General features: G+C 43.0%; 1 protein-coding gene across 1 annotated transcript in view; it reads right to left on the reverse strand.

Annotated features, from left to right (window-relative positions):
• Window positions 1-14,841, reverse strand: part of LOC144825152 (uromodulin-like) — a 60,660-nt gene that overhangs the window by 36,832 nt on the left and 8,987 nt on the right. The window contains exons 4-6 of the mRNA XM_078684020.1: window positions 7,040-7,251; window positions 4,561-4,724; window positions 3,584-3,829 (exon numbers count right to left, since the gene is read on the reverse strand). Of these exons, the coding sequence (XP_078540146.1) occupies window positions 3,584-3,829; window positions 4,561-4,724; window positions 7,040-7,251 (622 nt within the window). The remainder of the gene's footprint in view (window positions 1-3,583; window positions 3,830-4,560; window positions 4,725-7,039; window positions 7,252-14,841) is intronic.

The following is a 14,841-nucleotide window of genomic DNA, read 5'->3' on the forward strand; positions in this document are numbered from 1 at the left end:
AAACTTAGGTAAGAGCAAAAATATATATTTTGGCCTCAAAAGTACCTATTGCCATAGTCTTCCTTGGCATTTAAGGGAAATATTTTATGTGCGGATGCCCTCGTTATGAAAAGGAAGAATGCTATCAGTCACAGTAAACGTAGCCAATCGTTAGAGTGGGTGGACTTATTGTCCCCTGTTGTATGATGTAGTGAGTGGAAGAAAAACTTGAATGACACAATAACAAAGCAATGGATGAAGAGTGCTGACTGAAAGCCCCTATAAGCAGGGCCACTGCAATAATGTGCCTGGGATGGAATACATTAAGCAGCGGGATTGGCTATATTATGAGGCAAAACATGCAAATTATGTGGTAAGAAAAGACACATTTTGAGATAGTATTACTTAATTGTATTGTTATTTGTATTCATCATATTATGTATGGGCAAAGGTTTCACTCCATTAGTATGGTGCAACACCCAAACACTTCAATAAGCACCTTAAATGTGGCAAGTCAACCTTTGTGAAGGGTCTTCTACTGCCCAGCAACATATCTCGCTGCATATTTAGGAATTTCGGTCCGTTTGAGCTGGAACCGTGTTTTGTTCAAACCTGCAGATTACGCAGCAGGTGCTAGATTATGCGTCAAATGCGTCAAATCCATAATTATGTGAAAAAATGCTGCAGATTAACATAATTAATTCAAGTAGTCCTGCCTACAAGTATATTATAAATGTCATTTTAAAATTCAAAAGGGCTTGGTTAACACCAGACTTACCAACTCACAAACAAAGCATTGGCAAAATCAGAAAGGTTTCCGCCAATGCCATACCTAATTGGCTTTGCCAGTTGCCAGCGCAGCTTGCTAAGGGAGCCTGCAGGACCATGATATTGGGAACCCTAAAGGATGTCCTGCATCCCTGCTACTGCTCATTCTGCAGCCATCACTGCAAACACTGTAAGAGCGGGGGCTTCCTCTCACACTGCAGATGCCTGAAGGAGACATATGATGCAGGATTCCTTCTCACTGCACCTGTCACTGCCCACTCACACTGCATGCCAGTGAGAGGATGGACCAGTAAGAGAAGGGACTAACACAGGGGATGTCACTGCAGGAGCAGTAAGCAGATGAACTTCCACTCACACTGCTGCTGTCACTGCAGACGTATCCATGGCTCCCAAATGAAGATGGAAAGTATGTTCAAGAAACTGCTGCTTTGTACTCCCAGTGACAGGCTGCAGCTTGCCATAGAGGTAATCTAACCTGAATAAGACTATTTTGCTGCAGTAAAACATATATCCTAAAAATTATTTTGTAAGCAATTCCTGGATGGAAAAGGCAGGAAGTGGTGCTTAGTGTTGCAGCTACTGTCTTACCTACACTCCAAGATCTGCATATCTGTTTGATATAGTAATAATTATTATTAATAATAATACTATTACAATTGCTATTATTATAATTTTAATTGCAATTAGTAGTAGTAATTGTAGTGGTAGTAGTAGTAGGCGTCTTAGTAGCAGAAGTAGTAATAGTAGTATATTTGTTCCCAGGGTCAGTCTGTGGGAAGGAGATACCAAAGGTTTCCCACAACGGCAGTACCCTTGGAAGCATCTCCTACTGTTACTTCCTAGGCGCTAGCCCCTACACTGCATCCTGGGAGCGATGTAGGTTTGCTGCATGCAGCATCGTTGCTGGGGAGTGGAACTCCTGTCTCATCATGGATGGCTGAATTTTTCTACTGCAAAGCTGCACCTCTCGGATTGGTGGTAGGGTCAGGTACAGCTGCTAAGGACTCTGAATACTGCAATAGTCAAAGCGACACTCCAGCGCCTTGAAGAGCTGATCCGACATAGATCTTTGTGGATCCTTCTATGGAGCATCATGACAAGGGCTCCCAGTTTCATGATATTTATTATTTTTAACATTTCCATCTGCATTTATCCATATTTATTTTTTAGCCATCTTATTAGTATTTATCCAGATTTATTTTTTTGTTCTGTGAATAAATAAAGTTGTAAATTGGTATATTTCCACATTTATTTAACTATAACTATTTAACTAATAAACTTGCACTCATACTTTGACGCCTGTCGTGTTTTAACAAGATAAGCACTCAAATATAACAATATACCCACAGGTAAATATTAGTATTACCCAATAAATGGAAGATGAGATATGGTTTTTTTTTAAGGAAATCTCACCCTGTTTTATTAACTTCCCACGCAATCTATCTGCTCAGCTGTTAGCCTGGAATTGATGAAAGACAGTATGAAAAGTCACTCAAATGAAGCCCAATTTTCTGTATTTTTTCCATTTTTAAAAATAATTGCAGACAGGAATCACGTTGTTTTCTGTCTATATTGATCTGGAAAAGTCAGTAAAAACGGAAAACTGGGGGCCATATTCATGACTAACGAGCAGCAGGCTGCCAGCTCCCTGGCTTTAGAGTCAAACCCTAGAGAGCCCTATCAAGCTGTGCTTCCCTGATGCAGCTGTCATGCCTGTGTGGAAGCCCTAGACTGGAAGGGGTGAGAGGAAGCTTAGACGCGCTCTCTACCCCATAAGAACAAGCCCAGCAAGTGAGGCTGAGCTGAGTAGTGACAGGCCTGGTGAGCACGCTCAGCATGCACCAACACCTTCCAAGGTCAGACTTCTCAGGCCTTGTCCAAGCTAGCCTCCATCTGATGTGGGTCTGTGCACAGCCCAGCACTGTATCTTCTCGATACCTGAAGAAGTGCCCCTGGGCCACACTGGGAACCCCCCAATCCCCTGTCTCACTGTGCAGCTGTATAGCACCAAGCATTTTAATAAGGATCAGATTGATGTCATACCCACCATCTACACAATCACTCTCACCTGAGTTCAGGACTGTGACCCACGGTTCTGGGTTTTTATCAAACTCAAGGATTTCAACTTGTAAAATACCCTGATAGCCCTCATATTAAACCAGGAGCCAAACCAGGGCCGCCTCTTACTCTTAAAAGAGGGCCACTGAGATCTCAGCGACAAAATAACGTTGCCCACTGCACGATCCCAGGGCACTGTGTTTTTCGCCTCAGTTTTAACTGTGACTGAAATGAGTAGGTTACTGCAATCAATGCAGCAGGAGTGGTCATTTTAGGTTGGAGGGGCAGGCATTGGATTCCCTTGTGCAGATTAACTACTCTTATTATTAATACTATCCGTATTCTTTTTTTGTTATCGCTGTTCATATTTCTAAATAAAACAACAAAATAAAATATTGTTGAAATGTTAGAAACCGAGTCCTTAGACCACTCTTCAGACATCGGAAGTCTAGTGCCTAACTTCAAAGAGCTTCCCAATTTGGTTGTAAATGTCACCCTGGACTGTCAGAATTAAACACAATGGGGCTTATTTACAAAACCCTTGCGCCGCAGGTACGTCTCTTTTTCCGTGTTAAAAGTGGCGCACCAGCTTGGTCCCAGCTAAAATCTCTGAATGGCCAGTGCCTGCAGTGGATGTGCTACTGAGATGCTGCGCTGCATTCTAGGACTCCCCCTATATCCCTCAGGATCAGATCCCAACCTTGGGAGGTCTTCCTTTCACAACAGACAGGCCTCTGTGGGCGTGCGTGGTACTCACCCGGAAGTGATCAGGTCGTATTGCGGTAAAGCAAGGTCACTGCTGGTCCCAGTGGCGAACAATCGATTCACCCTCAATGAGAAGTCATCAGCGTTGAGTTCGGGTGCAATCACGGTGAGGTAGAGAAGATCCTGGACTTTTAGCGTTGAAGACTCGGTGTAAGCAGTGGTGAAGCTGGCGTCTGTGAACGCATACATGAGCACAGACACGGAGCCAACCCCGCCGGGCAGGGGGATTGGAGCGGAACTGAAAAGGAAAAGGAAATTGGGCCTGTTACACACCGTGGCAGAGTCTGGGACACGAGGGGGCCTCTGCGTGAAAGAGAAATGTAGGGTGCCTGTTCTGAGGAAATGAAAGACACCTGAGGATACCATTAGCTACACAGCCCTGACACTACTTGTGGGTATGACTTACACCTCTGCTGCCTGTGAGCACCATGGCAATCAGTGAGAGCAGCGGCTGTCAATGAGACCAGGGCTAACACAGAAACTATCACTGTGCCGGGGCGTCACTGTCATTGAAACTATTAGCGCTGAGGCACTGGCAGTCACTGAGACCAACAATGTCACTGAGGTCAGCAACTATCATAGTGCAAGAGGTGTCACTGACTAGAGCTGAAACTTAGGCCAAAACTAGCACTTAGTTCAGGGCCATTACTGAGATCACAGATGTTACGGGGGACAAGGTACTCACTGAACACGTGTTGGCGTCACGTATGTCCCTCGGAGGCCAGAGGCTGTCACTGAGATGAGTTCTCTCAGTGAAGCACTCAGTAACAGTGACCGCAAGCACCGACACAAGGGGCGCTTCTGATGTCAACAAGAGCAACAGACCAAGGAAATCACTGAAACAAATGATTTTCAGAGATCGTCTCTAGCACCAGACAGGGGCCATAATTGAGCCTTTTATCTGTGACAAATCCTAGGAAGAGCACATTTTATCACGCTGCCTGTGTGACTGTCTGAAGAGTCACTCACCTCACTAAGGGATGTATTGCTGTTAGTAGGGAGACTGGGATATTCTTGAGAGGATATGAGCAGGTAAAGTCATAAACGAAGTCCTGTCTTGCAATAAGTCCGCTCGCAGACACGTTCCCCGGGATGGTCAGTTTATTGGAATAAATCACGCTGGAGCCGTCTGCCTGAAAAGGGGTAAAGAGACAATAACAGTGATCAGTAAATCTCCGACAGGTGGTGACTTTGCCCTCTTTCTGGGTCTTTCACGAGAAGATCGGAGAGCGCGCGCGGGAGGCCGGGAGAAGGAACAGGGAGGGGCGTGTGGGCTGTAAAGTTGGCACGCCAGGGTGCCTCGTGCAGTACTAACCCTGATGTGTGCTCAGGTAGACAGAACAACGTGAGCCTGAATGGGGTCGTGAGTAAGAACGAGAAGTGGGGGCTGGAATTCGAGAATGCGCGGGCTCCGTCTAAACATGGGCTGTGGACAGGGCGGTACAAGTTTGCAACTACTGGGCTTCTAGACTTGACTAACAAGCCCGAACACTAGAGATGGGGGGCACGTGTTGGCCAGCGGGTACCCGTATGATGCAAATGAGTCGGTTTTTCGTATACCAATCCAATGACAGCACTTTAAATCAAAATATTTTTCCACAAACCCAAAAGATAAAGTTTCTCAGCTAGAGCTCTGCTTGGGCATGAAAGAGGGCGTGTCCGGATGGTGGCAGGAGTATGCCTATTGATGGAGCGAGGTTCAGAATAATATTTTGTTCTGACTCGCAAAGTTAAATTTCCATAATTTTATAATCGTATTAATAAGCACGAAATGAAAAGTACTAATCAACCTAGTTTTAAAATGCATAACACGACACAAGGGACTCATTTATGTGCTCTATGTTGCATTTGCAAGTGCGTTGAAAATAATAAACTAACCTTGTCTATTGTCTTTGTCAGTATTAAATGCGGCTGTTTAATTACTGGCATGTGCTTATTTTGTGTGCTCATCTTATGTCTTTTCGTCTTTTATGTGGCATTAGCTCGTGGAGAGTTCTTTGCGGCCTAAATGAAGATGGTAGATATAAACACGCTGCTTTGTGTGCTTCAGCTAAATAACATAGATTAATGGGTTAATAGTTAGCAAAGGGGGTGGGTAACAGAATGGGTTTCAATACTTTAATTAATTAATGTCTTGTGTTTGTTTGAATACTAGTTTCCAAGGGAGAGGCTTAAGGCCTAGCGTTTTAAAGATGGTGTTAAGAATCCTGTCCAGTGTGGAGCCCTGCACGTTTTCAGAAGTGGAAACTTTTACCACATCGACAGTTGTCAAAGAAATACGATGAATAGTTTGTGCAAGACGTGCTCTTAAAGTGACAAATTCAAGGACAGGATGCAGCAAATCTGCCAAGCTAAGGAAGTAACGGACTGTTACTTGAAGAATGTTGCATTTCCGAGGAAGCCAAAATACATGTATTTAGTTGGACAATGGAGTCAAAGAAAAGGTTCGATTTGGGGTTGGGAACGTGATGAGCTGACATGGACTGACATCTGTCAGCCAATGAGAACTCTGGATGGCAAGAGAAAGAATACAATTTAGTTAGATTAGCTAGACAGAAAAGGTATAAAACTTGGTCCCACGGGCAGGAGGGTGCTCTTCACTTTCTGGATCCCGAGTGACGTGACATGCTGTCGGACTTCTTGCTCACGTAAGGACAGCAGAGATAATTGATCTTTCCTTTCTAGGTGGAGTGAGAATAGCTAGGGAAATAGATATAGGGAATGGAAACTGTTATTAATTATTAATCATGCTTTCTGAATATACTTTTGAAATGTCAGTCTAATTGATCCTTCCTCATTAAATGCTGCTTATTTGCTAATAAAATAATGATTTATTAAAGAAAATGCTTTTTCTTTGAAGAATAAAGTTAATAAAATTAGATTTTGAAACAACAAGCTGGTCTTGTTTATTCATGGTCTACTTACCATTAGCTGATCCATTTGCCTTAGTGACTTAATTAAATGATATATGTTTGAAAAACCATGGTAAGAAATGATAAACTGCAGTTACTATAAATATGTAAATAGTTTGTGAATAGTTCTGATTAATTAGGTCACATGATTCAGTTGCCCAAAATGTGTCTCGTAGTTTTATGGGCCTTGTGAGTGATTTATGGTTAATGGTGAGTATCATGGTGTTGGGTAGCGTTGTTGAGACAGATTTTCTATAGGGGCGCTGGATCACTATCAATAGAATAGCAGGTAGGGTGGTGCCGAGGGTCCGGGGCATGACGGCCTACTGCCACCCAATTATGGCTGCCCTCGGTCTCCCACCCGTGGGTGAGTGCGGACAAGGGATCCCTTCTCACTGCTTGCATTATGGTTCATAGCAGCCTTGCTAAGGCAGCTGAAGGATCGGGATACTGGCACCCCAGGTTGTTAATTTCTGCCTGCGCCTTTCTCTGCCGCCCATTATTTAACTATGCGCGGTTGCCGAACATATTCTCACCGAAAATGACAGGGTATTGCCACAGACTGTTGAGGAGGTGGGGGTGATGACAACCACCTGGGCAGTGCCATCAACCTCCCGTACACCTGTGCAGCCCCCGTCCAGAAGGTGCAGATTGTCCGAATTATACTTGCTGGCCTCAAGCTGGCATTTGCTCACGTTCAGCTTCATCAAGCCTGACAGGCACTGCACCGTGGGGTCTGGAGGAGCAGCTGTAAAGTAGGATGTGAGAAGGAAACATCAGAAGGAGCATATAGAAGCTGGAGGACACTTAAAACAGCAGAGAATTTAGAAGAACCACCCAGCTAAACACAAAAAGCGACTTTGTTACTCAGAGTAGCCTTATCAGCCCCGTGGCAGCATCGAGCATGCGCACATGTTGTCACTGTCAACTGGTCACAGCGCATCATTCTTTTCCCGCCATGTGGGGCACACTGCAGTGCAATAGGGAAGTTACAAGTCAACTCGAGGCCCCACCGAAATGCGGAGGACGGATACTGGTTGGGGCAGTGCCTTTTCCTGTTATCTTCACTAAGGACGATTTCCTAAGTAATTGATTTCTTCCTGGAATGTCTATAAAAGATCACCCGACTAATGTCTCTCCTCAGAAGTGACGCAGTGAAAGGTCACTTCCGGTGAGGCCCCTGACAGCAAATAGATGTTTCTGTAGCGCAGTGAGACCAATGTGAGGGTGCGCCCAGAGCCCTTTAGGGTTGTCACCCTTGTTCAAGTTGTCAAGACTCCATGGTTCTAGCCCTGAGCGTTTCCCTCGCAAACTATTGTTATCAATTGTTTTTTTTCAAGATTTCTATTATCATGGCCATTCTCTCATACGATCCTATACATTTCACATCTAAAAACTAAAAAAAAAACCTAAAAGAAAAATGAAAGTATAAGAAATGTGGAGAAATTATAGGTGAAAAAGTGAGTGTCCCAACCCACTTGGTCTCTTTGATACAAAACATGGGTGGAACTCCCAAAAGGCACCAGCCTAGTGCATAAAACCTCAGGACGAGAGTAATGGTATATTGGTGACTTTTTCAAAGGAGGTAATCCCAGCTGAAAGAGCTGAAGAGAAGCCCACCAGGAATCCACCTGCACTGTGATTACACTTGTGAGGCTTTCCCACTCAGGGAGTGAAATGTTGATGAGAAGGAACACATAAAATCAGAAAATTACGGTTCACACTAAGCAAAGTTCATTCTATAGGCGTTGTGAGTTTAGTTTTAAATCTTTATTTTCCAAATAGTCTTTTGTACACATGTAGAAAACAGCCAATGCGTTTCACCCTTCACTAGGGCTTCTTCAGGGGTGTGAAATCATAAAATATCGGAAATATTTAGAACCACTATTCAATAAGACAATCAGTTGTTTGGTATAAAAAAGACAAATACATTTGAGAAAAAAGAAGAAAAATGGTGAGTTGGGACAGTCAAAGTTTAAAAGAGAAGCAGGGAGCAAAAGTCACGACAGAGGAGGAAGCAACCATGGTAATTGTGATTCCAAGAAAGTCAACAAAAGGTCATTAAGTAAAAGTGAGCAACTAGAATACACTTAGTGACCTTAGTGTCGAAGAAAAGTAGGAAAGACAGAGCCTAAAGAATACCGTAAATGTATATCCCCAAACTAGAGTAAACACCCTGAGTGCAAAAAAGAAGAATATCGAGACAAAAAACTACCTCTTACAAAAAGTAAGATGGCCAGATTCATGTATCAGATTGGAATCGAGGCAGCAAACTGCTGTGGGCTCTAAGTCCTGGAATTCATGAGGCTGCCTCATATGTCAACTATTTCTGAAGATGCCCTGGGACAGTGCCCACACAGGGCAGCTTCAGCATTTAAAATATGTAGTTGGAAGCCAGTGATACCCCAGTGTATTCTTGAACTTGCATTTCTTTCTCATATTAAAGTCAGTGGGGCCTCACAGGGGACAAAGCCTCAATGATAAAGTTCATGTGAAGGAAAGACTACAACTACCACAATGCACCAGCATCTCCTTGAACGCTAACAGTTCAACAGATATTGTTGAAAGACTGACAGTACAATACTCTGGCCTGTTGTGGAGGACCAATACCTGAGTACTATAATAGTTAAGGATATGCTGGTTGAGCCTCAATGTACTCTCAGTGAGCTTAAAACATTTTCCATCTATTGGGGCCTGATGTTGTCCTGTGACCCAATGCAACCTTGCCCCTGAAAGAAAGCATTTATCTTTTTTTCATGTGTGGAGCTTTCAAAGCAAAATATCTACTTAATATCTGAGCTCCTGGGAAGCTGGCAAAAATAAAGGTGAAACTCATTTTATCAAACAGCTGTTTCATAATGTGATCATTACTTTTACACAAAGAAAAACCATATTTTAAAGTTTGCTGTGAAAGACCACAAGTATAAGATACTTTGAAAAACAAGGCATCTTTTATTTAGCGTGATGGGTAGAACCACCGGTATTACCATACAAGGCATACGACTATAAGCAAAAACAAAAAGCAAATAAATCTACTACTATATATTTTGTTCGGTGTTATACTAGATAATAAAACATATCAGACACACTCAGCAGCACCAAGGAAAAGCTAGCAAGGCTGTAACAATGATATGGTACAATAAGCACCATTTGTACATTAAAGGCACGCAGTAAAACTTCTATGAAGCTTCAATCTGTTAGTTATATTGCTATAAACACGGTATTCAAAGTGTGAGTGCTATGGAACAAATGCAAAGCTGCGATTGGCCGTTAATCTTGGAGCTTCAGGGCTTAATTTTCACATATGTCCTCCCCATCGGAAATACCAAAACGATCTCAGACTCACATCGGCAGTAATAGAAAGATTTGCGTTTCCTGCAGAGACGCTCACATCCATCCGTGATGCCTTGTAACACCATCACATAGATCGCTGCTGCTTATACCTGGAGAATTTGAGATTCACACCAGCCAGCTTGTACCATATTTACTATCATCAGCACCATAGATTCCCAGAGCATTTCATATTCTCACCAGCAGTTGTTGACATATTTACAAAAAAGTGCACCAGTCTTTACACAGAACATCTCAGATTTCCACCGGCTGCCTCATTAACACACTTTTGCTACAGATACCTCCAAGAGCAGCTCAGATTCACATCGGCCATCATGATCCATATTCACAAAGATCTGCACCATAGATTTGAGAGCATCTCATATTAGCAGTATTTACAAATAATGACTAAATATGTGCACCAAATACACCCAGAGTATCTCAGATTCACACCAGCAGCCTTATTAACAAAGATATGCAATAGACACCTCGAACAACTCACATTCACACCAGCCACTTTGTTCCATATTCACAAACATCAGCACCACAGATTCCCAAGGCAGCTCACATTCACACCAGCTGTTCTTTCCATATATACAAAGGCTCACACCACAGATTCCTAGAGTATCTCAGACACGCTCCAGCTGCTAGAGTAACAACGATTAACAAGCAATCCCCTGAGCATCTCAGATAGGTACCAGCGACCTCACACTGTGTTCACAATCATCTCTAGTATAGATTCGCACAGCATCTCACATTCACACTTAATAATGCTATTTCCGTATTCACAAAGGTTTGCTCCGGAGATACGCACAGCATCTCAGTTTCACACCAGCTGCCATGTTACCACAGATTGGCTATATAGCTGGAACATTACAGATACATACAGGCCACATTCTACAATGTTCACAATAATCTGCACCATACAGTTGCAGAGCTTCTCAAATTCACACCAGCTCCCCTATTCAAAACGTTTTTACCCTGGATATGACGAGAGCATCTCAGATTCACACCGACCGCCTTACGCCATATTCACAATCATCAGCATCATAGATTCATAGAGCATCTCAGATTTTCTCTATTTACAAAGACTTCATAAAGATTTGCACTGCAGACACCAGAACATCTCAGTGTCAATCCAGTTGCCTTGCACCATACACACAATGATCTGCAGTAAACATTTTTAGAACATCCCAGATTCACACGAGTTACTGTATTCAAAATGTTTCACACTGCAGATACCTAGGTCACAGGGCCGGTGCCTCCATTTGGCCGCTGGGGCATTGTCCCGCGTGCCACTAATGCCACATGCCCCCATGGCCCCAGGGCCCATTCATTATTCGTTCTCGCACTTCTACCTAATCTTATCTGATTGTGTTGTGTTGAAACTCGAGTCGCACAGCGTAGTTGTTCTGGGCCGGGACCTGACCGGGACACGCTCACTTGCTGGTAACTGACACAGACCACAAGCTGTTGTTGTTACTGTGAGCGCAGCAATAGTGCGCATGTTCGGTTTTGAGCATGGTCATTTTTACGACCAGCCCGAACATGCGTACTACTAGCCGCTGCCTTCCCATTACAAGAGAGAGGGACCTAGGGTTGCTTGCTTCATGCAGCAGCCCCCTGACCCTGGTCTCCTAATGGTAAAGCTGTATGTTCGCGAGCGTGAGCTGTAGCTCAGGTAAAATTTCTATCAGAGCTGTAGAAAGACCAGCGTGAACAGAAGTTTGCACAACACTCCACCACTTGCGGAAATTTGCAGAGTTTTTTTTGTAACTTCGCGAAGTTCCACGTAGCAAAACTCTGGGAACTACGCCCAGGCTTAAACCCCGAAACCGGTCCTTGGATGCTTGTTTCCATGCCAGGGGGGACCAGGCTTGGCAGTTCGGGCTGGTGTGTTCCCATTTTGTGTAGGGTGAAGACAGATTTACATATGGCAGGGTTCAAACTAGAATGACATGGTGAGAAAAAAACAATGCATTTAGGCCCAGATCTCTATACTTGGGTGAATGTATGACATTGTTCTGCATTCTGTCCATCAATTGTCTTTTTGCATTTGTCACCTCGAGTGCGACAGATATTCACAGATGTGAGTGCCGTGCTCTCCATGACACTGGAGTCAAGCTATCCTGGCTAATGAGGAGTGAACCCCTGTAACTGGTCCTAGGATGCTTGTTTCCTGTCCAGTGAGGACCTGGCCTGGCAGTTCGGGCTGGACAGTTCCCATTGGGTGCAGGGTCAAGACTGATTTGCATATGACTGATTCCAAACTGGGAAGGTATGGTGAGCAAAAAACTATGGATTTAGGCCCAGATCTCTATACTTGGGTAAATGCATGACATTGTTCTGGATTCTGTCCATCAATTGTCTTTTTGCATTTGTCACCTCGAGTGGGACGGGTATGCACAGTTGTGGGTCTCGTGCTCTCCATGCCACTGAAGGCAAGCTATCCTGCCTGATGAGGGGTGAAACCCCGAAATAGGTCCTAGGATGCTTGTTTCCAGTCCAGGGAGGAACTGGCCTGGCAGTTCCGACTGGACTGTTCCCATTGGGTGTAGGCTCAAGACAGATTTGCTTGTGGCTGGGTCCAAACTGGAATGGCATGGTGTCGGTGAGCAAAAAAACAATGGATTGAGGCCCAGATCGCTGTACTGGGGTGAATGCATGACACTATTCTGCATTCTGTCCATCAGTTGTTCTTTTTGCATCCGGATTTACTTAAAGCATCTCAGATTCACACTGGCTGCTCTGTTAAGACCGCCAGGTCATATATCTGGATCATTTCAGATGTACACATGTTGCCATTTTCCCAAAGAGTTAGAATGCATATTCTTAGAGCATCTCAAATTCATACCAGCTGCATTTCTGTACTTTCAAAGATTTGCACCACAGGTACATACAGTACCTCAAATTCGCAAACATTAACACTGCGTATACTATGAGCATGCCAAACATACAACTCCCAGCTTATGTCATAACCAGAAGGATTTGCACATACCTCAAACACATCCAACTTACACCGACTACTTTATACCATGGTCACAAGGATTTGCATCTACCTCCAGCACATCAAACTCACGCCTGTACCCTATATACAATTCACAAGGATTTGAGTATACTTCCAGCACGTCCAACTCACACCTGTACCCTATATCATATTAACAAGGATTTGCATATAATATCAACATGTCAAACTCACATCGACCACCTTATGTCATAGCCACAAGAATTTGGGTATACATCCAGCACGTCAGACTCACACCTGTACCGTATGTCATATTCACAAGGATTTGCACATACTTCCAACATGTCAAACTCACATGCGTACCTTATGTCATATTCACAAGGATTTGCACACACTACCAACATGTCAAACTCACACCTGAACCTTATGTCATATTAACAAGGATTTGGATATACTTCCAGCAAGCCAAACTCACACATGTACCTTATGTCATGTTCACAAGTATTTGCCCATACTCCCAACATGTCAAGCTCATACTTGTACCTTATGTCATAGACTCAAGGATTTGTGAATACAAGGAGCATTTCAAGTTCACACCCGCCACCTCAGGTTATGTGTTATAGAGGCATATCGCTAGACTTGTTACCACACGATCGAAACCTTTCTTTGCGAGTAAGTAGACTTATCTTTCACTAGTAGAAAACCCGACCGAACAGAATTTGAAACCTAATAGGAAATGAAATGACTAGACAGATTTAAATAAAAGTCCAGAACTTTGGATGGTGCGCAATCCTTTTGGAAAAATATTTTTAGAACACCTAATTTGTTTTTATCTCTTTCACAGAGGGCTGACTTTATATACCTTTCACGTTTACAATGGACCAAATTAATTGAATCCCGTACAGATAGGCTCAGAAGCCCAGAGGGCCGAAGGGAACCACCATACCTTTTGCAGGTACTGGCGACTTTCTCTTAAAAAAAAATAAACGTTTATAAGCGGATACACAGCATAGTAGTTTGACTAAAATCCATGAATGACGTACGGCCGTGACAAGGATTAGCTTGTTACCAAGTCTTTACACTTAGAAAATTCTGGATAAAATATTAAGCATACAAATACGTCGGACCATTTTAATATGTAACTAAACTTGAAGGTAACGTTTGTTTTATTTATAAATGAGTATGACATTGTTCACAGCCAACTATTCCTTGTTTCACACAATAAAAACTAATAACTGATGTTATGGGATTTCAAATAGTGATGGCATCACATTTTTTTGGTGTGTCTCATAGGATCACTAACAAATAGACGTATCGCCTATCTTGCTTCTTCCAAAAGAATTAAAAATCAGCACAAGAAGTAAGGTAATTCACCATCTGCTGTTAGTACCTATATACTACAGGCCGTACGCCAACAGCGAAAACCACTTGAAAGTGCTGATATTATATGATTTGTCTTACATATTCTTACAGGATCGATAAGACCCATCCATGGACCTCTACTGTAATTGAACTTAATCTTACAATCCGCCTAGGAAAAAAGGTATTCACAATTTACCTTAGTCGCGTGTTAACTCTTTAGGCCTCCTCACTACTCTGGAATATGGCTTTCCTTCCTGCACCTAAGAGACGTTATCTTTCTCTCATGCACAACTGGGTCTTTCCTCTTTTCTTGTCAGTATCACTCTTTTTAGATAAACACTACGCTATAAGCATTCTGCATGTTCACTGCTCTGAACATAGGTAACTGGACAACTACCATCCTTTATGTATTACCACAAGAGAACATCATTGCACTGATTTTTCTTTTAAGCACGAACAAATATACAAATAGTAAAATGGTTGAACTGAAATAAAGATCAGATAAAGTGTATAATGAGCACCTTTTTCTCGCCAATCTTTGATTACAGCCTTGAGAAAGTTACGCATAGTAACGAAACATTTGTCGGGTGTTTTTGGCTGCTCTTCAACTGTAATCAATGGGAATGCTCTAGGACTAGGACCTTCATTCTGTTTTTTGTAATGACGCATAGTGCTTAAAGT

This window comes from Lissotriton helveticus, chromosome 3_1 (genome assembly GCF_964261635.1).
Source record: "Lissotriton helveticus chromosome 3_1, aLisHel1.1, whole genome shotgun sequence".
In the NCBI taxonomy this organism is placed as follows: domain Eukaryota; kingdom Metazoa; phylum Chordata; class Amphibia; order Caudata; family Salamandridae; genus Lissotriton; species Lissotriton helveticus.